The sequence below is a fragment of the Sapajus apella genome, unplaced genomic scaffold (assembly GCF_009761245.1).
Source record: "Sapajus apella isolate SASKATOON/1434 unplaced genomic scaffold, GSC_monkey_1.0 scaffold116, whole genome shotgun sequence".
Lineage (NCBI taxonomy): Eukaryota > Metazoa > Chordata > Mammalia > Primates > Cebidae > Sapajus > Sapajus apella.
The window spans coordinates 815,256-842,716 of NW_022437056.1; the positions used below are offsets into that span (position 1 = coordinate 815,256).

At 48.6% G+C, this 27,461-nt stretch overlaps 1 protein-coding gene across 4 annotated transcripts in view; it reads left to right on the plus strand.

Moving 5' to 3' along the window:
- KBTBD11 (kelch repeat and BTB domain containing 11) overlaps positions 1-26,604 on the plus strand; it is a 27,485-nt gene extending 881 nt beyond the window's left edge. For 2 of the 4 annotated variants that reach the window (XM_032260303.1, XM_032260301.1), the window contains exons 2-3: positions 19,999-20,554; positions 20,586-26,604. In XM_032260303.1, the coding sequence (XP_032116194.1) occupies positions 20,881-22,773 (1,893 nt within the window). In that variant the 5' untranslated portion in view covers positions 19,999-20,554; positions 20,586-20,880 and the 3' untranslated portion in view covers positions 22,774-26,604. Of the gene's footprint in view, positions 1-19,998 lie in introns of all 4 variants that reach the window. The other 2 variants (XR_004263473.1, XM_032260302.1) reach the window with 2 other exon arrangements.
- The last annotated feature ends 857 nt before the right edge of the window (positions 26,605-27,461 follow it).

Genomic DNA, 27,461 nt, shown 5'->3' on the forward strand with positions numbered 1-27,461 from the left:
GAGGCCGGGGTCTGAGGGGAGCGGAGCGGAGCGGAGGGAGGCCGGGGGGGGGGCGGGCGGGGGGGGGGGCGGCGCTGCCCGCAGCGGGGTGGGCGGTGGTGGGCGGTCTCCCCACGGCCTCCCCAGGGACGCGGCGACTCCCGCTCTAGGACAGTGAGCCGCCCTCGCTGCACCCGCAGTCACCGCCCCCGCCGGAGCTGGAGCCCGAGCGGAAGCCGAAGCTGAAGCCCGAGCCAGCGCGCGGGGACTGGGGGGGGCTCCTCCCGCGGCTGCTGGGCTCGGCTCCCGACACGTCGCGGGGATCGGCTGCCCGGAGCTGGGGGGGTTCCTTCTGGAATCGGGGTCACGGGGAGGGGAGCGCGGCTCCGCGCGATCCTCTCTTGGAGCCTCCGCGAGCCCCCAGCAGCCGCTGGGGACCGGAAGACGCCGCGGGCTCCCCCGAAGTCCAGCCCGGCGTGCCCTCCAGCCCCCGCTCCACGTACGGGGGAGACCCCCGGGCAGTCTGGGCGGGATTCCGCGAGGGTCCCTCCTTTCGGGCTGGGCAGCTTTTGGAGCGTTGAAAGAGGGTTAAGCAAAGTCCCACCACCTTTTTAGAGTCTTGCAGAACCATGTTCCCCCTCCACCCACTCCAGTGTCTATTCTAAGGGAAAGTAAGGGAACAAATCCGTGCAATGAGCTTTATTCTGCTCAGCCCACGAAAGCCAGCGCCATCAGATTGTAAAGTTCCTGCCATCCCCTCAGGCACTCAGTGAAAAGTTTGCCCCGTTCCCGCTGCTCCCCGCTGCGTTTCCCACTGCGGAGCAGTTTCTCAGGCTTCAATTAGGAACCCTTAATGGATGTCAGTGGAACCCTTCAGCCTTTTATCCTGAGCTAATAATGTGCTATTATTAGAATAATCCTCCCCACTCCTGACATCACCGACGGGAGCGCAGCGTTCTGTTGCCTTCAGGCTTGCTCCAGCAATGCCCGATGTCTGTGAATTTATGGTAATTGCATTGCAATGCCCCTATCCGTGCATAACTTAGCAAAAATTGTTATGAGATTAAAAAAATTTGAGCTTTGCTGGTCATAGCGTTAGAAAGCATGTAATAAAATTCGTTAAAAGATGTTGCTTACAGTATAGTCAGTTGTAGCGCAGCCACGAATCAATTACAGACCTCCAAGGTAAGAGAGGTCCCAAAAGATTATAACACTGTTTTCCCTATGTCTTTTTGATGCGTAGAAATGTATAGATACACAAACACCATTGTGTTACAGTTGCCTGCAGTATTGTATGTGGTGTATATGTGTGCATTCTGGAGCAGGAGGCTGTGCGGTAGAGCTCAGGTGTGTAGCAGGTTGCACCGCCTAGGTGTGTGCAAGTGCCCTGTATGATGGTCACACAGTGATGACGTCACCTAACTACCCTTTCTCAGAACCTATCTGCATCTGAACCATTCGTGACTATATTTAAGCCAGTATTGGGCTTGGTAGGAGGGGAGAAAACTTAAATGTTGTGGCTCTGAGACTATCGCTAAAGAAATTCCCAGGCCAGGCTTGGTGGCTCAGGCATGTAATCCTAGCACTTTTGGGAGGCTGAGGCAGGTGCACTTCCTGAGCTGAGGGGTTCGAGACCAGCCTGGGCAACATGGGGAAACCCTGTCTCTACTAAAAAAAAAAAATAACAAAAATTAGCTGGGCCTGGTGCCGTGCACCTATAATCCTAGCTAGTCAGGAGGCTGAGGCAGGAGAATTGCTAGAACCTGGGAGGCAGAGGTTGCAGTGAGCTGAGATTGTGCCACAGCACTCCAACATGGGCAGCAGAACAAGACTCCGTCTCAAAAATAAATAAATAAATAAAGGAAAAAGAAATTCCCAGGGAGCAGAACTCTGTGTGTTGTCCTCTGGCTTTCCTGATATCTGGGCCTAACTTGACCCTCAGAGCACTTTGCCCTGGGATGATGAAAGAATCTGTAAAGGTGGTTTGGAGGTCATTGCATCATTTGTAAATTCCAAGACAAACCAGCTTCGATGAGGTTTCCATATGTTTTGGTACAAGTAGCACATTGGCAGTGGGAACCCAGCAGGTCTCCTCTTAGTGTCCAGTACAGCTAGCTCATCTTTGCCCCTGTGCTGATACAAAGAGACTGATACAAAGAGGCATCCATGCTGTGGATGCCTCCATCTGGGCACACATTTCGGTGTTTTCTAAATACCAGTAGCACAGATTGCTCAGTAATAATAGCTCTGCTGCAAATCTGGAATCACTCAGGCAGCTGCAGCGCCCCTAAACCTCCTTGCATCCAAGGCTGTGATCAAGGAGGACTGACGTCTGAGTGGGCTTGAGAAGTGCTGGGAGATCAGCGGGTTTCCTGATCACAAACCAGCCTGTCATTCTGCATATGTTCCCTGGTGACAGGGCAATATCCGCCCTTCTGTGGAGGTCAAGGGCTCATTGTGTCAATTGTGGACTTGATTTCGTTTTTTTTTTTTCTCTTGAAATCATTGTAATGCTAAAATTATAGTGTTGATACCCAGCACATATTTGCAAAGTATTTAATAATGAGCAAAAACTTTAAGAATAAATTAAAACATTTAGGAGTTTACTTTTTGCCAACAACCAGTTTCCTCCAGAAATGATTTTGAAATAAATTGTGCCTTGGAAATAGAAATTGTTGCATGTCTTATGTGCGTTTTGTTTGAAGGATTAGCATGAATTTCCTTCTCTCCTGAATATGGATGCCCCCTCCAACCCCACTGTGGGTCAGGCACAGTCCTAGGTGCTGGGAATACAATTGCAAATAAAGCCATCCTAGTTCCCTGCTGTCTGCAGCTGAGACTTTAATACAATAAAAGGCATTTAGCATATAATTATGTTAATTCTTAGGTAATAACACATCAAGACAAGTGCTTTGAAGGAGAGGAATGCATTCCCTTGAATGCACCTAATAGAGGAATCTTGAATTGAGAACTGAAGTATGAGAGGCGTGGCTCAGGAGCCCAGGAGTGGAAGGTTGGCAGGAACATTGTGTGTAAAGGCCCTGTGGTGAGGACTAAAGCATGAAGAGGCCGGTGAGGGGCACTGGAGCAGAGCCCAGTAAAAGCGTAATGTCACCTGATTTTACGGCTGAGTTAATTGTGGCATTTCCTTCTCATAAATTGGAACTTTGCACGCTAGAGCAAGCTCCTCGAACCCATGGCCCTCGGGACACATGTGACCCAGGACAGCTTTGAATGCAGCCCAACACAGATTTGTAAACTTCCTTAAAACATTATGAATTTTTTTTTAAGCTTATCAGCTATCATTAGTGTTAGTGTATTTTATGTGTGACCCAAGACAGTTCTTCTGATGTGGCCCAGGGTAGCCAAAAAAGTGGACACCCTTGCTTTAGAGCTTGACAAAGTTGCTCATAGATTAATTTTGTAGCATGGAGATCTCCTGAGTCCTAAAGTAAAATCATTAAATAGGAGGATGCACATAGGATGTTCCTTAAATGAAAAACCATGGTGCTGATGTTAGCTGGTATCATTACTGCCTTATAAAGGCTTAGAGTCGTAGGGACATACGTATGGCTGTGCCTCTACCAAGTCTACCATCTTTGTCCAAGCCACCTCCATTTCATGCTTGGACTTTGCAGTAGTCTCTGGCGGGGCTCTGCACGACCTCTCTTTGATCAGGCCCTCCTATAGCAGTCAGAGCAATTATTATTATTATTATATTTTGAGACACAGTCTTGCTCTGTTATCCAGGCACCGTGTCAGCTCACTGTAACCTCTGCCTTCCGGGTTCAAGTGATTCTCATGTCTCAGTCTCTCAAGTAGCTGGAATTACGGGTGTCTGCCACCATACCCAGCTGAATTTTTTTGTACATTTCGTAGAGATGGGGATCTCAGCATGTTGGCCAGACTGGTCTTGAACTCCTGGCCTCAAGTGATCCTCCCCACTTGGCCTCCCAAAGTGCTGGAATTACAGGCGTGAACTACCACGTCTGGCCCAGAGCAATTATTTTTAAAAATTCTTATAATGTTGGGCCTGTCATAACTTCTCATTCTTGCAGGAGGCAGTCCACAGTTCTGAATATTCATAGCAAGACCCTTGTTCCATTATCATGGTTGTTCAATAAGCCACACACAACTTAGTGGCTTAAAGCAATAGCACTTATTATTTATTTATATTTTAAGTTCTGGGGTACATGTGTGGGAGGTGCAGGTTTGTTACACAGGTAAACGTGTGCCATGGTGGTTTGCTGAACCTATCAACCCATCACCTAGGTATTAAGCCCAGCATGCATTAGCTATTTATCCTGATGCCCTCCCTCCGCGGCCTGCAACAGACCCTAGTGTGTGTTATTCCTCTCCCTGTGTCCATGTGTTCTCATTGTTCAGCTCCCACTTATGAGTGGGAACATATGGTGTTTGTTTTCCTGTTCCTTTATTAGTAGCAATAGCATTCAGTTTGCTTGTAAGTCTACAATCTCACTGGGCACAGCTCACCTTGTTGCCATTCAGCACCAGATGCAAAGCTTGAAGACCAAGCCTGAGGCTTGCCCCAGGAGGATTCACATACTCGAGGCTGGCACAACAGGGGCCCCTCAGGGACTCCCCTGTGACTCTGTGGCCATCTGTGTACTCACTCCAGCGTGGCAGCCACAATGCAGTGGACCCCCCGTGTGCTGAGTAAGGGTCGCATGGACTGTGTCCTGAGAAATCAGCCAGGTGGAACCAAGTCACGTTTCTCAAAAGGCTTGGAGGTTGCTTTGTGCTGCTTCCTCCTCAGTCCTGGGCCTGCCACATAGAAGGGGAGGGAACAGGGTCTCAGGTGTGAGCAGAGGGGAATGTCACTGAGGGGGAAGGGTATGCCCAGTGGGGCGCATCCACAGGGCATCTTTGGAAAATAGAATCTGCCTCGTCCACTAAGGTCATGTTTCTTCCTCATAAAAAGGCCACGATGATCCCCAAATCTAATCCTGTTGTGGCATCAGACTCGGGCTCCAGAAAGTCATCATTAAAGTCAGGTGTGAAAGTGCTTCCCTGGGCCCTAGTCCTTCCTCTGATGCAAAGGCTGGTGCTCCAGAGTGATGGGAGACCCTCCCCAAGCCCCCAGTGTACAGCCCTGGGCAGGCACAGGAGAGCCACTGTAGGCCCTCATGCTGGTCGGGGTTCTCCAGGGAAACAGACCCAACTGGGTCTATTCATGTGCACGTGTGTGTGTGTGTGTGTGTGTGTGTGTGTGTGTGAGACTAGAGCAAGACTGAAGGAACTGGCTCATTGGATGGTGGTGGTGGTGCGAGTCTGAGATCTGCAGGGCAAGCCTCAGTCTGGAGACCCAGGAATGCTGGCATTGCAGACTCTTCCTCGGGGTACCTCAGTCTTTTTCTCTTAAGGCTTTGACTGACTGGACAAGGCCCACCCACATTGTGAACAGAAACATGCTTTACTCAAAATGTTCCCATATGTATGTTAATCGTCTTTTAAATTTTAAAACACTCTTAGGCCAGGTGTGGTGGCTCATGCCTGTAATCCTAGCACTTTGGAAGGCTGAGGCAGGCAGATCATTTGAGGTCAGGAGTTCGAGACCAGCCTGGCTCAACATGGTGAAACCCTGTCTTTACTAAAAATACAAGAAAATTAGCACAGGAAGTCAGAGCATTTGGGCAGACGTGGCAGACTTTTGAAACAAACTGTGATGAGTTTAGTGGCATCTCCTGCAGTAAAATCTCACACTATTAAGCATAAACGGTAGGTAGCCTATCGCTGGAAACGAACCCCCGCCTTAAGGCCATGTTCATTTCAGGCCATGTTGCTGCTGTTTGGCCTTCTCAGCTGTTATCTGAAAGGGTCTCTGTTTGCAAAGCTCAATGTAAGGGTCTTTCACAGCCTGAGTCGGTATGCACTTTTGAATCAGGGTGGAATGGCATGGCAGTTTGATCAGGTATCACGTTCTCATGCTGTAAGTGGCATCCACAGTATGCCCTGTGTCCTTGGAAGCCCCTATACAAAATCAAAAGTCCTTCTGTAGGAACTCCTGTTGCCAATGGCCAGTCAGAGTGGAAGGGGTCTCACTGGCGACCCCTAAGAGGGTGGCCAATGACTGAATTCAGGTGGCCTGGCAGGAGAAGGCAGAGCTCTTACAGGGGAGCGCCTCAGGTGCCCCGGCCCTCATGAGGTGTCCACTGGTGGTGCCCACACAAACCTTAGAGAGGGTGAGCTACCAGGAGGTCGTCAGAGCAAAGATCAGACTGTACTGTGCTTCTCTGCAGAGGCAGCCTGCCAGACCTGGCCTACACCAGCGCCACCTGGCTTTGTTCCTCTGAAACTGTCTCGTGCACTTAGGGGTTTCCCCTAGGGAATTCTGAACACTGGATGGTCTCCTGGGGCGACGCTCTCTCACAGCAAGGCCTGTCCTGGCACCTGGCAAGCCACGCACTGCAACCTGCTCGGGTTCCAACCTGGGTGCCCTGCGGTGCTTGCCAAGGTGGGATCCTTGTTTTCTTAAATAATCACCTTTGTGAGACTGAACTGTCCTGTCATCTCACCCCAAACACACCACAGATGTTAACTTCAAACCTGCATTTTAGAGAAAAAACTGAAATAAAAATTTGTTGGCCAGGTGCATTGGTTCATGCCTGTGAATCCCAGTGCTTTGGGAGGCTGAGGTAGGGGCTTTGCTTAAGGCCAGGACTCCCAGGCTGCAGTGAGCCCTGATTGCACCCCAGTACTCCAGGCTGTGTTGACAGAGTGAGACCTTATCTCTAAGACACAATGAAATAAAAACCAGTATGTCGACAGCCTTCATCTGTAAACCATATTTAGTCAGACATTAAAAGAGTTTGCAAAGAACAAATGATAACATCAGGTTGCTCCCATTCAGTCTCAAGGTATAATTATAGACACATCGGTTTTGCATCCACGCTCCTGCCTGGCAATTGCAGGACCATCTGGATATGAAACTGTCTCTTCCTGCTCACATAACTGCACTCTTACTTGACAGACCACAAGTCTTGATTTCTACATCAAAAGTAGTAGCTAAAATATCAGTAACAATGACAAATCAATTCTCATGTCATCGACCTTCCTTCCTTTTGCACGCAGTGACCTGGCTGGCTTGGGGTTGGCTGAGGAGTGCTTGCCTTTGGGGATCTCAGGTTCTTTCCCTGGACCTAAAACAGCAATTTGTCATTGTTCCCCAATTACGGAGTCTGAGTAGCAAGTACAAGCTGAATAACATCCTACTTTTGAGAATCCTGCTGATATTTTTGATGATGCAGGTGCAGCAGAGTTGGGACTCGGTCAGATCTTAAAATACGAAAAGGAAGTGGGAGAGAGGAATTTCTGCCCTCTTTTCAGTTTATACCAATGATTCAAATAAACCCATGAGATTATTAGAAAAGGCAGAATTTAGGAATCTGTTCTCTATTCAACTCTGCCAGAACTTGTTTGTGATCTTGGACAAGTCTCTCTTTCACGAAACCCACAGCTCAGAACTTTAAAAATGCAAAAACACGAGTTCTTAGATTCATGTATTTCCACTTGGCTGGAACTTTTAGTAACCGAGTAAGTTATTCAGCGACAGAAGCATGAAGAATACTGAAGTAAAGTGAGCATTATTATCTGGTGATTAACTTTACTTAGGTGTGTTTAAGATTATATGGTTTGCATTTGTTTTTATTAGCAGGCTAGATTACTTAATTGATAAATAGTGGTAGCTATTTAAATATATGACATAACATTTTAAATTGTAAATTATTTCAAACACCATAATGCAAAAAAAGAAACATTCATGTATCCCACTAAGATTTAATACATGTTATCATTTTGCCATTTAGGCTTCAGATATTTTTTGTTTGTTTTTTTGTAAGAAACCAGATGAGGCCAGGGGTGGTGCCTCATTCCTGTAATCTCAGCACTTTAGGAGGCTGATGCAGGAGGATCACTGGAGTCCAGGAGTTCAAGACATCCTGGGCAACATAGTGAGACCCTATCTCTCCGAAAAACAAAGGAACCCGAATGATACAGTCTGTGGTGTGAACACAGACACTGGAAGCCCTGTGGTCCTCTCCCCAACCTCCTCTTCAGAAGTGATCACTACACACGAATCCATGCCTGTCCTTCCTTTCTCTGTTTTTACACTTCCATAAAAGACATCCATGTTTTTTAATGTTTAAAATATATGTAAATAGAATTATCCTATATCTTTCTGCAACTGCAAACCTTCAAAAGTTCAAAATTTTGTTTATGAAATGGGCTCACATTGAGACATGCATATCTAGGTCATTCATTTGCACAGTGTTAGCGTGACACAGAACCCGTCTGAGTAGCTGAATCAACCCTTTTTTGTAGAAAAGGACACAAAGCAATCTTTCTCAAACCCAGGACTGATCACATTACCATTCCCATCACTGCTTCCTTTCTTTAAACACCGTCGGCGGATTCCGTTGTGGTCAAGGTGACTGGGACCCCGGGCTGGCCCCACCAGACCCCCTGCACTCTCTGCCGTCCGACCACATCCAGTCTGTAGAGCCTGTCAATCTTGTCTCTCCCTTGAGGACTCCTCTGCTGCTCTCCTGCTCCTCTCTCAGGTTGCCGCACAACTTTTCACGTTCTGGGAGGATGTACCTGTCACCCCCGTTAGAACCAGGTCTGTCTGTCCTCATCTCCTAGTTTCCTTGCGGCCCCCTTCAAACGTTTGTCCTGGTTTCTGATTCCATTTAATGGTTGCAGTGGCTCAATGCCTGCCTTCTGAAGTGAGGCCTGAGCCCCGTGGGGCTGACAACAAGTTGGTCTGGTTCCTGACAACAAGTTGGTCTGGTGTACCTTTTTAGTAGCTGGCGCAAGCTGTCTGGCACATTGTAAATGCTCCATATATATCTGCTCAATAAGCAAATGAATGAATATTGCTAATTAGTTATCAGTATTGAGATAACAATGGGAATTTAACAGATTGAACAGTTGTGAGCAATTGTAGAATTTATTCAGCCCAGGAATCTCTCCTTTCTGATTCCAGCTGAGCATCCTTGGTAGGACATTCAACTTTGATTTCAGTTTTAAAATGAAACATTTATTTTAAAAGAGTCAAGTTGACCCAAACATTGCTCAGAGTTGGGTTTCAGAGCTGGACATTTCAGGAGTCTTTCAGCTGGTGTGACTCTCTCCAGAGCCTTGGTGCTTTGGTGTGACCTGGGTATTCAGTCTTTATGTTTGGCTTATTAATTCTTGAATCAGAGCCACAGGGATGGGCAGATGCTTCCTATTTCAACATATTCTCAGCTTTCACCCCAATTACACTCGGAAACCTAGAGTAAGCTTTGTATTTCTCAGACTCGAAGACCCTTCTGGATGAATACACTGATTTATTTTCATCCAGTTTTCTTTCAGTACTTCCAAATCTGTGATTCCAGTGAGCGCAGACTGTGGTATAACCAAAGCAAGGGCTGGTGCCAGTGGCTCACAGTCCAAATTTTCAGCCAAGTCAACGGCATGCTTCCTGTGCAAGGGTGTCTTATTCCTCTTCTGCTTTCAAGTATAGTCCATGCAGGTGTATTGTCACATCAGAAATGAAGGAACAACAGTCACTAAGCTCCATACTACGACGTACCAGCTCGGCTGGGTGACCCCCAACTAGGCGGTGCTGAAGGAACTGAGAGGCAAACACCCAGATAGAAAAGCAAAGTGGGTCTGTCTAGGGGGCCAGCAGCCTACCAACCTGAGACCCTCAGGAGCTGAGAGCATTCCAGGCTGAAGGCCCTGAACAGATTCTGATCCATGCATTTATTCTGTCTGAAAAGGTGACCATTATTAACAAACAGGTGTTCTGTACTTTCCCATAACTCAAAAATATACCAAGTGGGCAGCTGCTACCTGCTCACCACTGACTACAGACAAACTAAGAGGTATTCTCCACAAGGGAGCCACAGGGGCAGGGTAAACTTAATATATCTCAACACCATACCATGTCCATCTCAGAATGCTTGCATTTTTTTTTTTTTTTGAGATGGAGTTTTGCTCTTGTCTGCAACCTCCACCTCCCAGGTTCAAGCCATTTTCCTGCCTCAGCCTCCCCAGTAGCTGGGATTACAGGTGCCCGCCATCACACCCAGCTAATTTTTTTGTATTTTTAGTAGAGATGGGGTTTCACCATGTTGGCCAGGTTTGTTCTTGAACTCCCGACCTCGAGTGATCCACCCGCCTTGGCCTCCCAAAGTGCTAGGATTACAGGCATGAGCCACCACGCCCAGCCATGCTTACATATTTTAAAAATCCATTAATCAGATACAGGAAGCAGATCAGGAAATCTATGCAACAAGTTTCATATCTGAGGCGTCCCCTCTATGCGTGACGTATTGCCTCTCCAAAGAGCTCACAGCAGGCAGTGGCTAAGGGTCCAAACACACAGGTGCCCCTCACCTCCCTTGCGTCTGGCTTCGAACCTGACCGCAGAGCTGGAAGCAGGCATCCTCATGGGATGAGACCGTAGAGCTGTAATCCGTAGCTGTGACCAAACCTCTTAAACTTGTGACCAGCAGGAGTGAATCCCTGCTAATTGGTGAGGCCCAGTTCACTAGGGAACAGAAAACAACAGTCTCAGGTGGTGTTTTGTTTTTTTTTTTTGAGGCCACTTGCTGAAGGCTCCAGAGGCAGAGGGAGAGAGGAGAATATTGGACTTTGGTGTTAGTCTGCTCCTAATTTTCTTTGGTCTTGTGAGACTAGAAACTTAATATTTCTGTGCATTGAGCATTTTTTCATTTATTGAATGAAGATGCCGGCAGTTCTACCTGTCTCGAGTGTTAGCCTTGAGTGTGAAATGGGACAGCTGCCAGGAAGGTGCCCGGAGTCTGTCTGGGTAGATGCTGCGGGGGCCTTGGCACCCTCTTATTGTCCTGCTGGTGGTGGTGGTGGAGGGTGTCTGTAGTTTAGTAATGACCTTGTTCTTGGGAGGCAACTCCCGCCTGCATCTGGAAGGCTTGCTAGGGCAGCACTGTACCATGCTCTTTATAAACACCCTGTTTAACTCCAAGACAGTCGGTGAAGTAGGCTTTTGTTTTTAGGAGAAGGATTACAGTTTCCAGGGATGGGAATCCCTGCACACTAGCCTAAGCTGGAAATGGCATTTATTAGCACACTTACCTCAGAAGTACCCCGAAGCTGTCCTTCAGCACCCCTTGCTTCAGGGTCTCCCTCTCTTGTCCTCTTCCCATTTCTTAGTTTTCTGCTCTGTGTGTTGTTTCATTTCTTCTGCTGGAGATAATGAGCTTTCCCTTGATTCCAGCTCTGTGATCCGTGAGAGCAAGGCCTTGCTCCTGCATCAGCCCAACGGTCAGTGCCTGGCCAGAAGCTGTGCTCTCCCCACACAAGATCCAGAGACTTCAGGGTATCTTGTGGGTAGGGAGCTGTGAGCAGCAGCCCAGCCAAGATCCTGAGGCCTGCCTCCTGGGGTCCCACCCTTCGCTAAGGGAGACAAGTGACCGAGTGGCAGAGGATGTGCCCACTGGTGAGAAGGGCTTCTCGTTGTAGGATGAGATTGCTGAATTGAGCAAATCGCCTGGGCTTTTGGTGGGATTAAGTTACAGGGAAGAGACTCCGTCCTGGGTGTGTCTGACACCAAAGGGAAGGCTTTGAAAACTCATTGACCTTCCTGGAGCTTTGCCAACGTGTGCTTATTTCATCCTGGTAAAAATACAGTGAGGCGGGCATCACACATAAGGAAATGTCAGAGACGGGAAATCATCTGCCGAAGGGGCCTTTCGTTGTGGAACGTCTCACTTTCAAGCCCACCCTCCATCTTCTGAAAGGTGCCTGAGCAGCACTGGGTTTTCACAGACGACAAGCGCTCCTGGACTCTGGTCCCACCTGCTCATTCCGTCAGTTAGAGGGGCAGGTTCCTGCCAGGCTTTGTCACTGCCTGAAGGGAAGTGCCAGTGAGCTTCCTCATCCCTGAGCTCGGGTTTTCTCAACTGTAAGAGGGGGCAGTGTTGTCTGCCTCCTGGGGTGTTTGGAGAGTGTGTGGTCACTGATGTCACCTGCACAGTTCCTGCATGCAGTAAAAAAACAAAACAAAACAAAATGTTAATTCCTCCACGTTACCCAGGCATCCCCCAGATACACTCAGAGAGGAGGAACAGGCAAGGGAGGAAGGGCAGGACAGATGCGGAGGAGGGGAGTGAGCTCGATGGAGCCTTTTTCTTAAATTGGAAGGGGTGATGGGAAACACAGGCTGGACATATAGGTACCTGGAGAGATTTCCCATGGTTGGAAATGCACTCCATAGTTTAGGAATATTTAAAATCATGCATGTTCATGATAGATTACAAAAATGTGTAAAGAGTAAAAAAAAAATCATCGTCCCAATCCCCATCCTTATTTTCATACCTTTCTTTCTTTCTACATGTTAAAAACTTTTCAAGTTGGTCTATGCTTTAAAACCCACAACTTTTTATGATTATAGAAGCAGCATATATTTATTTTAGAAAATACCGAAACTCAGCATTTTATTTAGGAGATGATAAAACCTATCTGTAATACAATATCCAGATATAATTACTGATCTCTTTTTTTTTTAAACCCTCTTTTTTGTGAGATAGCTCATACTTGGAGCTGTCATGTGAATACTATCTTAATCTGCCATTCTTTGTGTAGTTTAAAAACTTGCTTTTATTTTATTATTATTTTTTTGAGACACAGTCTCATTCTGTTGCCCAGGCTGGAGTGCAGTGACATGATCTTGACTCACTGCAGCCTTGACCTGCAGGGCTCAAGTGATCCTCTGACCTCAGCCTATCAAGTAGCTAGGACTACAGATGCTACACGCCACCACACTCAGCTATTTTGTTTTGTATTTTTGGTAGGGACAGGGTCTCACCACGTTGCCCAGGCTGGCCTTGAACTCCTGACCTCAGGTTATAGTCCCACCTCAGCCTCCTGCAGTGCTGGGATTACAGGAATGAGGCACCATGCCCAGCCTCTATGGTTTCATCTTGAGTATTTTCAGAGTTCTCATTGTTTTACTTTCCCTGGTTAACATCCATTCATCTATCCATCTATCCATCCATCTGTCCATCCATCCATCCATCCGTCCATCTGTCCATCTATCCATCCATCCATCTGGCAGGTTGTCCTTACAGAGCACAGCCTGTACTAATGGTAGAGTGAAAGGTAATCCCCTTTTTTGTGAATTTTATGTTTTTATGGAAAAGGATGACACATATACCTCCCGATCTGTAATGATACTATGTGGTGCTAAAATAAGACTTTCTCTGCAAACACAGACTGTACAGCAACTAAAATCAGAAGTGAGGAAGGCTTATTAGAGAACGTACCATGGGAGCTTGAGCTTAAAGAATGAACAAGAATTCTGCTTCTCAAACCAGGATGGGGGTTGTCTTAGGCAGCGAGAATTGCACAGGCAAAAGCTCTACTATTAATATACGAATACACAAATATGCCCTACGTGTACACACACACACACACACACACACACACACACACACACACACCTGTAGGCAGGTTATCAGGGCAGCCACGGGCAATTCCATGAGCTCATGCAGGAGGACAGAGGGGTGTGAGGCATGAGGGTGGGTGAATTGGGAGCATATTGCTCAATACTTTATTTACTGGCCTACAGAGCTTGGACTTCAAGAATATCTATTGTATAAAAGCTCTTCAGGAAATTCCCAATGATTTTACTTCTTCCAATTAAGTCCTGCTATGAGATTCACCCTACTGTTACTCCCCTAAATGACTCCCAGGAGGGCAGGTGGGGGCAGCTGGTGGAGCCGGGCCGGGCCTGCCCCAGGACCCAGTGCTGCCCCATCTCCCGCTGTGTCACGCTCAGAACTGAGCAGAGCACCCTGACTTGCTGGGTTGTGTCTACAGGATGCAGGGGCAATGGGCGACCCACCTGAACATCCTGGAGGCTTCGCTCAACCCTTCATGGCTGTAGCATGGGGCCTGGAGTCTGAATGACTCAAGAGGCGTCATGGTGCAGTGGCTGATGGTGTGGGCAGTGGAACTAGTTGCTTGGCTCACTTCTGGCTCTGTCCCTTAAAACTGCATGGCTTATAGGACGCATGATGTTGGTAAAATCACATAAATGGCTGATCACAACACTGCCCTCCCAGAAGGCTCATGAGGGTCCTGTGTGTTGATATAACACACAACAGAACATTGCCGGCAAAATAGACGTCCGCTGCTCTGTATCTTTGGACTCAAGGTCATGCTGCAGTTCAGCTGGTCTCCTAGGAGGTCCTTCATAAAAAATAAGCTAAAAGAGACCAGGTGGGGTGGCTCATGCCTGTAATCCCAGCACTTTGGGAGCCCGAGGTGGGTGGATCACTTGAGGTCAGGAATTCGAGGTCAGCCTGGCCAACATGGTGAAACCCCGTCTCTACTAGAAATAAAAAAATTAGCTGGGCGTGGTGGCAGGTGCCTGTAATACCAGCTACTCGGGAGGCTGAGGCAGCAGAATTGCTTGAACCCAGGGGGCAGAGGTTGCAGTGAGCCGAGATTGTGCTATTGCATTACAGCCTAGGCAACAAGGGAGAGACTCTGTCTCAAAAAAAAAAAAAAAAAGCTACAAGAGTATAGATTGTGCTCTGGTGGGACAGACTCTAATGAATGTTGCTTGATATATTATGGGACATTCACTTATTCATTCAATGACTCAACAAACTCCACCCCGCAGCAGACACCCTCCCCATTTCTAAACTACACAGAAAATACTGCCTACAATTGGTTTTAGTTTTCTTCTATCCACGTAGTAGCTCATTGCTTGAACCACTGTAGGTATCCTAAAGGCAGACACTAACAGCAGAAGCCACTTTTCTCATCCTCCAGGACAGCACAGAACCTCGCTTTTAGTAGCCGTATGGCGAAGTTAAATATGGGATGCATTTTACAAGGAAAATGTATTTCCTGAGTGGTGTATCCTGGCTAGCTTTAGGCTGTGTAATGCTGTACATTTTGATTGTCTTCCTTATACTATTTTCTGTGCCTTAAAGAGTCCTGAGAAAATGTGGATTAGGGCTGGGTGTAAGGACAGCTACTTCCACAGAGCATTGGTGTCCACAATGGCACCGACTCCCTCCTTGCTGTACCCTCCTTCGGTCCTGCCTGCCCAGAAGCCATGGACCAGTTTTCATTTAGGCCTAGAGAAGAAATAACCTTGAAAAGCAGTATTTGTAGGAACAGTTGAAAGTGAATCAATACATTGAATCAAAGAGAAATCCTGAGTGGGTGTGATGGCCCACACCTGTAGTCCCAGCAAATTTAGGAGGCTGAGGCAGGTGGATCACTTAAGCCTGGAAGTTCAAGACTACCCTGGACAACATAGTGAGATTCCCGTTTCTACTAAACGTACAAAAATTAGCCAGCTATGGTGGTGCACCCTGGTAGTCACAGCTACTTGGGAGGCTGAGGTGGGAGGATCTCTTGAGCCCAGGAGTTGAGGCTGCAGTAAGCCATGATTGTGCCACTGTCCTCCAGCCTGGATAACAGAGCAAAATCCTGTCTCAAAAAACAAACAAAAGAAATCCTGAGATTCCATGCAAGTTTCTAAGGCACTATAATTTTTCTTAGATTTATGGCTTTTCTTTCTTAATTAACCTCTCAATTCATTGGCTATTTAACTGTGTAAATGGCGTCTTTTTGGTGATGTTGGAGGCCATGTGGGCACGGCCCAGGTTCTATTCCCAGCAACGCTGTGGTCTCATGGGGGGGGTGGAAGGACACAGGCAAAGCATGGAAGACGCTGGAAGGAATTTTTCTTTTTCTTTTTTTTTTTTTTTTTGAGATGGAGTTTTACTCTTGTTGCCTAAACTGGAGCACAATCGTGTGATCTCAGCTCACTGCAACCTCCCACTCCCAGGTTCAAGCAACTCCCCTACCTCAAGCAATTCTCCTGAGTAGCTGGGATTACAGGCCTGTGCCAGCAAGCCCAGCTAATTTTGTATTTTTTTTTTTTAGTAGAGACGGGGTTTTGCCATATTGGCCAGGCTGGACTTGAACTCCTGACCTCAGGCAATCCACCCACCCCGTCGTAGCCTCCTGAAGTTTTGGGATTAGAGGTCTGAGCCACCATGCCCAGCCAACGGACTTTCTTAGAAGCAAAACATACCATAGAAGTTTACATAAACTCCCTAAGTCAATTATCGCATTCTTTTAAAAAATTAAGCTGACCGTAATTAATTGAAAGAAGATTCTATTTAGCAACCAGTATTATTAAAATAGAGCATGATATTTAATACTGAATAAACTAATGTCCACATTAAATATATAATGTCCACATTGGGAAATCACATTTTTTAATTTGTATTAATAGTAAAAAATGTATAGAAACTTAAAGTGTAGATATTTATAAGGGCCAGAAGAAACTTACATCCTTTGGGGGAAAATCCTACATTTTTTATTGTTTATATTTAACAATATTTATATTTAATTAGCCTTTGTTCTTATGAAATGATTTCCTAATTACCAGCAAGAAGTAAACTGGTCACTGCCCATCTCCCCCATGCCTCCCACGCCTTCCATAGAAACTGCAATGCTGACTTTCTGTGCATGGCCTGATTGTGACTCCACAAGTGGGTTCAGGAAACCCTTGTTGACAATTACGCAAGGAAAAAATCCTTCCAAACGCCCGGATTGGGGGGTGGGAGAGTTTCAGTTATTTCCCAGTAACAAGGATGGGCACCCTGTGCAGAACCTCAGGACGCCTCTTAGTGGAATTCTGATTCTAGAGCCAACCACAACATGGGGGTGGGGGAAATCCCTGACTTCCCATCCAAAGAAATCTGACCCTACCAGTCGACACAGTTGTTGACACCTCAGAGGGTTGCTAAATCCAAAAGACTGACTCCTCTCCGTCTATTGTAAGGTAAAAATTTCAGTAATAGGTCATTCTGGAAAATAAAAATGCAACCTCTTAATGCTGAGTTTCTTTTAATATCACTTGAGACAAAAAAGGGCCTCCTGCCTAACCTCTTATCCCACGTGGTGTCTGACACCACGTCCATTCTGCAGGGAGACCTGCGCAGGGTAGGCCTGTTTAGTGCCATGAGACCATCTACTGGAAAGGCTGCCCAGAGCCTCCTAGAGGGGACGGCGGAGGGCATCCAAGCCCCAGATGCAGCCATGCTGCTGCTCAACAGCGTAGCTGCAGATCTCGGTGTCAGAAACAACGCCGCTGATGGAGGTGGACAGGGACCTGCTGGCCTGATTTTGGCTGTGCGGCAGGTGATCGATCTCAGTGCAGTGGTGTCTAAGAAGCCTCATGGTTCCTCCTGGTGAGAGTTCGAGGCTGTACCATGCTGAGACCATCCCTGGCTCTGCCAGTTTGCTCTGTAACGTGAGCCAAATGGCAGGCAGGAGGATGGGGGTGGGGAGTGGGGATGACATCCATGGAATATGATAAGGCCACCACCTCTGCTGGAAGGGCCTCTCAGAAGGACACAATTTAATAACATATGTATATTGGAAAAGCAACATTAAGACCTCTTGAATCATTACCTTTGATATGATTGAGTTTTATTTTTTCTGGGGCCAGCTGGAATAAGAACCAGTTCTATCCCAGGTGTGAGTTGAACATCCCAAATCTGAAATTGAAGATGCTCCAAAATCTGAAATGTTTTGAGCGCTGACGTAATGCTCATTGGATCCTTTCAGATTTGGAGTTTTTGGAGTTGAAAATTAAGTATAAATGAAAATATTTTAAAATTCAAAAAATTGAAAATCCTAAAGAGCTCAGGCATTTGGGACGAGGGCTAGTCAGCCTCTAGCCAGACAGCTTCCTTTTTGGCACAGCAGAGATGGGTCCTTCGCTGCTGGGGGCACTGTGGGCTGCTTTCCAGTGTGTCTCTTTGTCATGGAGATGTCTCTCTTGCTTACCTGTAGTTACAACAAAATGTATACTTATCAAACACTCAGGCTTTGAACTGATTTCATAGGGCTTTTTAGGGCAGAGTTCCAAATTTAAGCTTTTAAAATCCATTTGGGGCCGGGCACGGTGGCTCACACCTGTTATTCCAGCACTTTGGGAGGCTGAGACAGGCGGATCATAAGGTCAGGAGATCAAGGCCATCCTGGCTAACACAGTAAAAGCCCATCTTCACTGAAAATAAAAAAAAAAATTAGCCGGGCATGGTGGCACGAGCCTGTAGTCCCAGCTACTCAGGAGGCTGAGGGAGAAGAATTGCTTGAACCTGGGAGGCAGAAGTTGCAGTGAGTCGAGACTGCGCCACTGTACTCCAGCCTGGGCAACAGAGTGAAATTCCGTCTAAAAAAAAAAAATCCGTTTGACTGATTGCATGATTCCCTACAGTATGTGATGATTAATTACATAAATTTGTCAGGACAGAGGCTCCTGTACATTGCAGGACAGTCCAGCCAAAGAAAGAACTAGGGAGCTCTGAGACCCCTTTCCAGGCCAAGAAGAAGGTTTACTAGAGTGGATTTCTAAGGGCCATGTCCTCTGTATGTTACAGAAGCAGTGTGAAACAAATAAGCCAACTGAGACAGCTAGTTCTCGGATTTTATTTCAGATGTGAGGTTCCTGTGTATTTATGATCTGATAGAAAAGTCTGTCTTAGTTTTGTTATTCCTCTCCTTTGCATGACTCTGCTGGCTGGAAAGACTCTGCAGTCTTTGGGGCTGGGTCCCTTCACTGAGGCAGTTTCACAGCTCTTCCAGTTTGGGTCACCCTTGCATTGTGGTCCTTTCCCTGGTGCCAGACACAGGGGACCCTTGTGTCCGGCTCAGCCATTGTCTGTGACCTATCCTGGGGCTTAGAGCTTCAGAGTTCTCAAAAACCATCTTAATATTACATTCTCCAGGCATCTTATGACAATTCTGTGCACACAGGGAATGTGACAACATTTTATTGTAAAAGACAGAGGGAGGGAGAGAAAGAAAGAGACGAGGAGAGTTAGATATCTGGAGTTTCCAACTTGAAGACACTTATTTCTGAGAATACTCGGGAAGCCTTTTCAGGGACAGAGTGGCAGAAAGAGCAGGGCATTTATAGTAACCAGGTAATGCTATTATGTATAATAAGTGGAACATCAGAAGATGTTGGGGGCCTAAGCATCATTTTTCCTATTTCACTTGAGAGGTGAACACGCAATCTGTATAAAGATAAGCGTGGTCATGTTTGGTATGTCTTTGTTGTCCACATAATTTTCTTTAGAAAGCCAGAATAAAGTTGGCTTATGTGGACTCTAAGACGTCTAAGTTTCTTTCCAGCATCTTAGGGAGTGTCCGTGAAGTGTTTGCCAATTTGGGAAAGATATTTGATTTTATTCTATAATTAATCTGCCAGCACTCACATCTGCCTTCTGCTTACTTCATTCAGTCTTTCTGCTCTGATTTTTCTTTTGCTGCATTTAGGCTGTTTGGATAATTGGTTCTCTGAGGTTTTTCAGGGTTGTAATTCTAAGAATTTAAACAGATTTAGGAGTTGGAGCCATTTTGGGTCCCTGAATTCATGCTTTTGGCTGAAGCTGATTCCAGAGATGCATCCTAGCCCTGTCTACAAATAGTTGTAACCAAATTTGAAATAATTAACTGGGAAACACTGAAAAAACTGTGATCTGTTAAAAAAATTGATAAAATCACACAGTCCAGTGATGCTTTCTCACTAAAGGAGTTCTTGATGCTACTTGCGCTTTTTATGTTGAAAACAGGAAATTGTTGATATTCCACTGCTTTTGACCTGCAGAACTAGCAACTTCATATGGTTCAACTGATGTATGTTGGGCCATAATGTTTGGTGGTGCCTACTCCTTGAACTGGGTTCTCCTTCTTAGTCCTCAAAATCAGGAGAATAATATCGAGAGGGCAGTTAAAAATATACCTAAATAATTCTGCATGTCTTATTCATCAAACTCTCCAGCAGAGAAAAATCACAGCCCCTTTACCACTAAAACTGAATTCTATAATCTGAACATTGGAGAGGGAAGGGTGGTAGATTCCACTGACACGAAATAACCTTACTGAAAAATGCACAAATATCCTCTCTTTTTGTCCCATGAACAGGAACAAGAGTATGGTGAGGTGACACGGAAACACCTGATATCCCAGCAAAGGAAGCTGCAGAGGAAGGGTCCTGCCCCATGAGTGAGGACGGCCTCCAGGAGCACAGCACTGTTTTAACACCCCTGGCAGTGAATGACAGATAACCGGGTATATGGGGAGGTGTGGATGCATACACACGGGGTGAGCTTCTGAGACCAGGACACAGGACACAGGACCAGTATCCTCCCACTGACCCTGCAGTTGTGTAGCCAGAAGTGGGAGCCACAGAGAATGAGAGCCCACAGTGGGGCCCTTTTCCAGACATGAGGTTAAATCAAGGCTCTGAAGTTTGGGCCACAGCCAGTCTCAGCTTTCTGCATCCTGAGGGTGAGGTGATGTGTCGGAATGTGAAGTGAGTGAGCGAGCACGGACCCCTAAGAGCGAGGGTGCACCTGATACCTGGTCACCCAACGTTGCAGAGAGGTACAGCCAGTCACCCAGGCTGCAGAGAGAGACACTTGGTCACCCAGGCTGCAGAAAGAACTGCAATAAACTGCAGCTCCAGTACGTGCTGGATGTTGGCTGGCGTGGTCTTACGCCGGCTGGAGACCATTCACCAAGACTTTCTGGGCAGATTTAAAGTTGCTGGGGTTCAGAAGCTTAGCACGAGTTGGACACACCCCTCCTCGCAGGAGATGAGAGGGGAAGGGCAAGGGGGTAGCAGCGTGTGAGATCCCTCCCCTACACACACACACACAAAAAAAAAAGCGTGGACACACAGAAGTGAAATCTGATCGCGTGCCAGGAAAAACTGTGAAGCTGGAAACCCCGGAGTGACGCTCGACCTTGGCCAGACCTGCGGGCTGCGGAGCCGGGGGCGTGTGGGTGCAGCACAGTCAAGCCATGGAGCACGCAGTGGCCCCCTGTGTCCTCTACCAGGGGACCGAGCCTGGGGCTGCGGGAGAGCCCGATCAGCCGCCTCCGGGCGCGGGGGAGGGCGAGAGCGAGGGCGCCGCGTCCTCAGCGCAGACACCCTGCAGTCTCAGCGCGTCCCTGTGCTTCAGCTCCGGGGAGGAGTCCCCGCCGCAGTCCCGCTCCTCGGCGGCGGAGGGCGCGGCCACCTCCCCGCCCTCCAGCGGCGGCCCGCGGGTGGTGGAGCGGCAGTGGGAAGCCGGCAGCGCGGGAGCCGCGTCCCCGGAGGAGCTCGCGTCCCCCGAGGAGCGCGCGTGCCCGGAAGAGCCCGCGGCGGCGTCCCCTGAGCCGCGCGCCTGGATTGAGGACCCCACGTGCCCTGAGGAGCCCGCGCCCGTGCCCCCGGGGTTCGGGGCGGTATACGGGGAGCCGGACCTGGTTCTGGAAGTGTCGGGACGCCGGCTGCGCGCGCACAAGGCGGTGCTGGCGGCGCGCAGCGACTACTTCCGCGCGCGCGCGTCGCGGGACGTGCTGCGGGTGCAGGGCGTGAGCCTGGCGGCGCTGCGACTGCTACTGGCCGACGCCTACAGCGGGCACATGGCGGGCGTGCGGCCCGACAACGTGGCCGAGGTGGTGGCCGGCGCGCGCCGACTGCAGCTGCCCGGAGCCGCGCAGCGCGCCACCGACGCCGTGGGGTCGCAGCTGAGCCTGGCCAACTGCTACGAGGTCTTGAGCGCGGCCAAGCGGCAGCGGCTGAACGAGCTGCGCGACGCCGCCTACCGCTTCATGAGCGACCACTACCTGGAGGTGCTACGCGAGCCCGCCGTGTTCGGGCGCCTGTCGGGCGCCGAGCGGGACCTGCTGCTGCGCCGCCGCCTGCGCGCCGGCCGCGCGCACCTCCTGGCCGCGGCGTTGGGGCCGGCCGGGGAGCGCGCGGGCAGCCGGCCGCAGAGCCCCTCGGGAGACTCGGACGCGCGCGGAGACGCGGCCGTCTACTGCTTCCACGCTGGGGCCGGGGAGTGGCGCGAGCTGACGCGGCTGCCCGAGGGCGCGCCGGCGCGGGGCTGCGGCCTGTGCGTCCTCTACAACTACCTCTTCGTGGCTGGCGGCGTGGCGCCCGCGGGCCCCGACGGCCGCGCCCGCCCTTCCGACCAGGTCTTCTGCTACAACCCCGCCACCGACACCTGGAGCGCCGTGCGGCCCCTGCGCCAGGCGCGCTCGCAGCTGCGGCTGCTGGCCCTGGACGGCCACCTCTACGCCGTGGGCGGCGAGTGCCTGCTCAGCGTGGAGCGCTACGACCCGCGCGCCGACCGCTGGGCCACGGTGGCGCCGCTGCCCCGGGGCGCCTTCGCTGTGGCACACGAGGCCACCGCCTGCAACGGCGAGATCTATGTGTCTGGAGGCTCGCTCTTCTACCGCCTGCTCAAGTACGACCCGCGGCGCGACGAGTGGCAGGAGTGCCCGTGCAGCAGCAGCCGCGAGCGGTCGGCCGATATGGTGGCCCTTGACGGCTTCATCTACCGCTTTGACCTGAGCGGTGGCCGCGGCGAGGCGCAGGCGGCGGGGCCGGGCGGCGGGGTAAGCGTGTCCCGCTACCACTGCCTGGCCAAGCAGTGGAGCCCGTGCGCCTCGCCCCTGCGCCCCCCCGGCGCCCCCGCGGGCCTGCAGCCCTTCCGCTGCGCTGCCCTGGACGGCGCCATCTACTGCGTGAGCCGCGCGGGCACCTGGCGCTTCCTGCCCGCCCGGGACTGCGAGGCCGGCGGCGACGCGGGCCAGGGCGGCGGCTTCGAGGCGCTGGGCGCCCCCTTGGACGCCCGGGGCGTGCTCATCCCGTTCACGCTCCGCCTGCCCGAGAAGCCCCAAGGAGAGCAGGGCACCGCGTAGGCCGGCGGGGTAGGCGGGCATCTCCCTGGGGGGAGGGGGCTTTGAGGCCAGCGGAGGACAGGTGGGGGGAGTCGGGGCCGCTGGTCGCGCTGGTCGTTTGGATGGTTTGAAGGAGCCCCACGGACGCTGGGCAAGGCCGCTTCCGCTTTGCTTTCCTTTTTGCTCCTCTTTGCTTGTGGGGGTCGATGCTGTGAGAACCAGGAGGTGTGCAGATGGGTCCCTTGACCGGATGCAGAAAAGGCCGTGGGATCCACAGGATACAGTGGGTGGACCTGGGGGTGCTGAGGCACCCTGCAGCCGGCCCTGGGGTGTCCTGAACCCCTCAGTGCACCAAGGCTTCTCTTGGGGGCCTGGGGCCCTCAAGTAGGTCGCCGCTAACTACCAGTGGAAGTGCTCAGAGAAGGTCACGCTTTTTAATTTTGGCTTGAGATTTAAAATTGTAACTGATAAGTAAAGCTCTTTCCATTTTAGTTGAAAAGTTTGTACCACTATGTGCTTGCTTTGGTTGGCTCAACTGCAAAAAAAGTAATTTAATAAGCATTAAAGGTAAAATATTTGATTACCAGTAAAGGTTTATTGACCAATATGAATTGGAAGTATTTCCTTTTCCACACCGTTGCTACTCAGACTCAACTTTCTACAGCAGCTCCATCTCACTGTTGGACCAACAGGGCTTTGATATTTTCTGTTTAAAGGATGTTAACTGTGGTCAACGATGTAGTGTTGATTTACCGTTATTTAAATTTTAAGTCTTCAGTGGCTAAATGTTACCAAACAGCATATCATAAGTAGGAAAAACTTTCAGGGGTGTTTGTCTATCTAAAAAGCAATCTTCAGTAGCCCACTCTGTATGCCCAGCCACTTTCATATTTTGAAATGAGGTAAAATTCCAGAAAGGGAAAATAATTTTGTTCTGTAAAAATCTGTAGGCACATTTTGAACCCACTATTTCTGATGTTTTAAATATCGATTGTGTAGTTGTGATGAGGGAGAATAATTTTTACAATCACTATTAGAAAGTGGCTGAGTGACAGTGGGCATAGTAAGGTATATAACAAGGAAGTGACATGCTTGTGCACAGTAGGTTAGCAAGTAAACTGCATGTACTTAATTGAATTGAATTTGAAAATGCCCTAATAGAATTAACATGAGGCTCACTGCATTGATTGACAGGCTATGAGGCTTAAAAACAAATCAATTGGGTCATTCCTCATTTAACATTTTATTTCTCAAGTGTGTATATGGAGGACTTACAAGTTTGAGGATGAGATACATGCTCACAAATAGAGGCAAACATTTGAACTCTGAAGCCAACCCATTTTCTTATTGAAAGAGGAAAATAAATGAAAGTTCATGGAACATCACTATATGAAATCATGCCTACTTTAATAATATTTGTTTGTTAAGCCAGTGACGGGAACTGCCATCTCTGTAGAAATTGGTGGGTAATTGAAAAATAGGTTACGCTTTTTAAAGAGTCTGTGGTTATGAGAGGCTCAGTTAAGTGTGTTTAGAAGTGATCAGCTTGGATCTTATGCATGACTTGGGGACTGGAATTTATGATCTGGATTAGAGTATGTTCTGGGGATGTGTTTGCTTGCCTGTGGTTACTCATGAAATGAGATGATAGATTGGCAACTTGGTTAATCATCTTGGGAAAGAAAAACCAGACTTTATATTGCCTGACTTTATTGGCCTTTTATAGGAGTATACTGGAGAAATGGTTGTAGGAACAGTACAGCAAAAAGAAACAAATAATGTCCATTTTAAGCAATGTACCATTTACACTGTCTTGCATTTTCCACTAGAATTTTATTGGTAGAAATTTTTATATGAAATGGGACCCGGACCAAGCTAATATTTTCAGTCCTTAAAAATCAAACTCATATGCTGTTATCACTGTGATTTTACTTGTGAAATCATTCCTGTACAGTGTTTATTGTTTGAAAATGAAATGTGGAAATTGGGCTTCCAAAGTAACACTGTCCCTGGAAGAGGACATGAGAAGTGGTGGATGCCGTCGGGTGGGGGCAGCTGCACCGTCAGGTGCCCCCAGGAGTTCCTGAGGCTTTCCAGCATTTCATTTAGTGCAGGAACGCCCACAGTAGCATAGCACCACTTCCTGTGGGGCCCTGTAGCAAAGCCCAAGGCACTCCCCATCACCTTTTCACAATAAAATGCACAAAAAGCCTAAAGAATAAGAGAAAAGAATTTATACCAATCATTAAAGGATGTTCAGCCAAACTATTTTGGAAATATATAGAATAGTATACGCAACATTTCTAAATAGTGGTATCACATAAAAACACACACTAGAGGACCTGCCTTGCCATCAGCAGCGTTTTTGCTTTTTGGGGGCCAGTACCTGGGTTGTGGAGCCACTAGTGTTTGCACCCATGAAACAAAGGGAAAAGCCACACCCTCCAAGACTTTGATTCCAGGACTGCTGGTGGGAGGGCAGAGGTATTTGCTGAGACTGACTGGCAATGTCTGATGCTCCAGGTAGGATCTTTTCCAATTCAGAGTGGTGTTCTATGTCTGCGTCCAACACTGTGTAGGAAAAACGTTGTGCAAAAATATTGCTGATCGTCTACCCGTTAAAAGAGTCAGATGAGGCTAGTGCCTTGATGACAGCTATCCACACTTCTCGTGAAATTAACCCATACACAGGGGTGTTTGCAAATGTCCAAAAAGGCAGTGGTGTCTTCTGGGGAAAATGTTATGCACGGAAGCCTGACCTTTTGCTTCGTTGACAGCAGTTCCTTCTGTATTGCCAATCAAGGTTCATTTGGGATGCAGAGGAATGAGCTTGAGCCTTCCTCCTTTTCCTTCTGGTTTTATTCTTCATCTTGAGAACAGCCCTCCACTCCACACTGCTTACTGCAGCTGTGTAGAGCTGGGATTTGGAACTTAAGGATTTGGTTTCTGAGTCTGTGGAGGCACTGACTTCTTTTCCTGTAAGAAAATGAATGTTGTGGAAATTCTTTGGCTACTTAACTAAAACTCATGACTGTATCAGTTTGGCTACAAATACTTGAGTAAGAAATTAATCATCTGCGCTGTTTCTGCTAATATTTGGTGTCATCGCTAATTCTGGCAGCAGCCGTTGAATCTGTCAGTCTTAGTTAACTTCCTGTAAACGATTTGGAAATACGATGTTTTTGACGTTCTTTTGTCTTTTCCTGAAATCAAGATATATTCAAGACATAATCTCTTGTAAGATCTTAGTGGAGGAAACGTAAACAAAAGTGCATTTTTGTGTTCTTGTTTACTTTAGATGCTTTCCAACTTACAAAAAGTTTTATTTTGGGGTTAAAAATCAGTCAACTTTCTAGTTTTCCCCTTTCTTCTGCAATATTATTATTCATAAGAAGATAACACGAGCTGAAAATGGAAATCTGCGGTTGTTTCATTTGCATTGAATTTATTTCAGCGGCCACATTATTTCCACTTTTTCTACATGGGGAGGAAGTCCAGACTGTGCAGGCTTCAGGCACCCAGCACAGACCCTGTGCCGGCAGGTGCTTCTGACTCGCTAAGTGAATGGATTTGGATGGAACGGACATAAAACAGGAGATGGGTTCTCATGTGAGATCAAAGCTTCTCCAAAGCCTGTTCAAGCTCTACGTGGTTCTCAAATGTTACCATTTATTAAAGGTAAACTACATGTGTTGAAGGCCAAGTTCAGGCCAGCTGTTAAAATCTGTGTAGTGAATGTATTTATTAATGCTTGAGTTGTAAAATCCTCGGCATAAATAGTGCACAGCCCTGTATATCTGTCAGTTCATGCCGAGATGAAATAAATCACTCGGGAAGTGCCAGTGCTGCTGACGTGTGTCCAGGTTGTCTTTCTCTTTCTCTGCAGTGAGCGTCAGATGAGGTGTGCTCTCTCCTGTGAACCAGGGATCCTAGCGCTGCTTGTGGGACCCACGGCTGACACCTGTGCTTGCAGCCTCCTGAAGCTCCCCCCGCACAGAGGTTCTAAGTTGGGGTGTCCCTTACCACTTGCCACTCGATTCCTCAGTCTGTCCACAGGTCCCAGCAGGGGGTCATGGCATACCACACAGGGCCTCAGGAGCACCAGGATGGGCAGCACAGGAGCAAGTGGAAGCCAGGGCCAGCACCTTGACTGGTTCCCAGGAGGCAGGCCAGGGCAGAGGGAGCTGCTTCGCTGCGTGGGTTTCAGCCATTCCAGTGGGCTTTGGGCTATCACAGTGGTCTCCAGTTGCCTGGTACCGGGCCCAGGGGTGCTGCAGGGCAGGGCTTGTGTGTGAGAGTAGCTGAGGAAGGGTTGGGGTGTGGACTTTGGCCAGTTGGTTTATGAGCTCCCGGCCAAGCCCTTCCCATCTCTTAAGAATGGGCTGACCCTGGGAGGACAGCATGTCCCAGGCCAGGCCAGCAAGCTCTGTAAGATGCCAAAATGTCACAAAATACAGAAAATGAAAGAAGTGATCAGTAGGACCACCAAGTGTAGTCCCCTTACCCTGGAGAGCGGGTCAGGGAGATACTAGGGTGGGCCGGTAAGAGCATTGGGGCCATCCCGGGTCTTCCCCGGCGTCCCGTTCCCTTCCACCCGCATTGCCTCCTCCATGAAAGTTCCCAGGTGCACTGGGGCTTGGGGGAGCTAACCTAGAACAGGTCCTCCTGCCCACCCCCCAGGTGAGAATGAACTGAGAAATGGCTCAGAA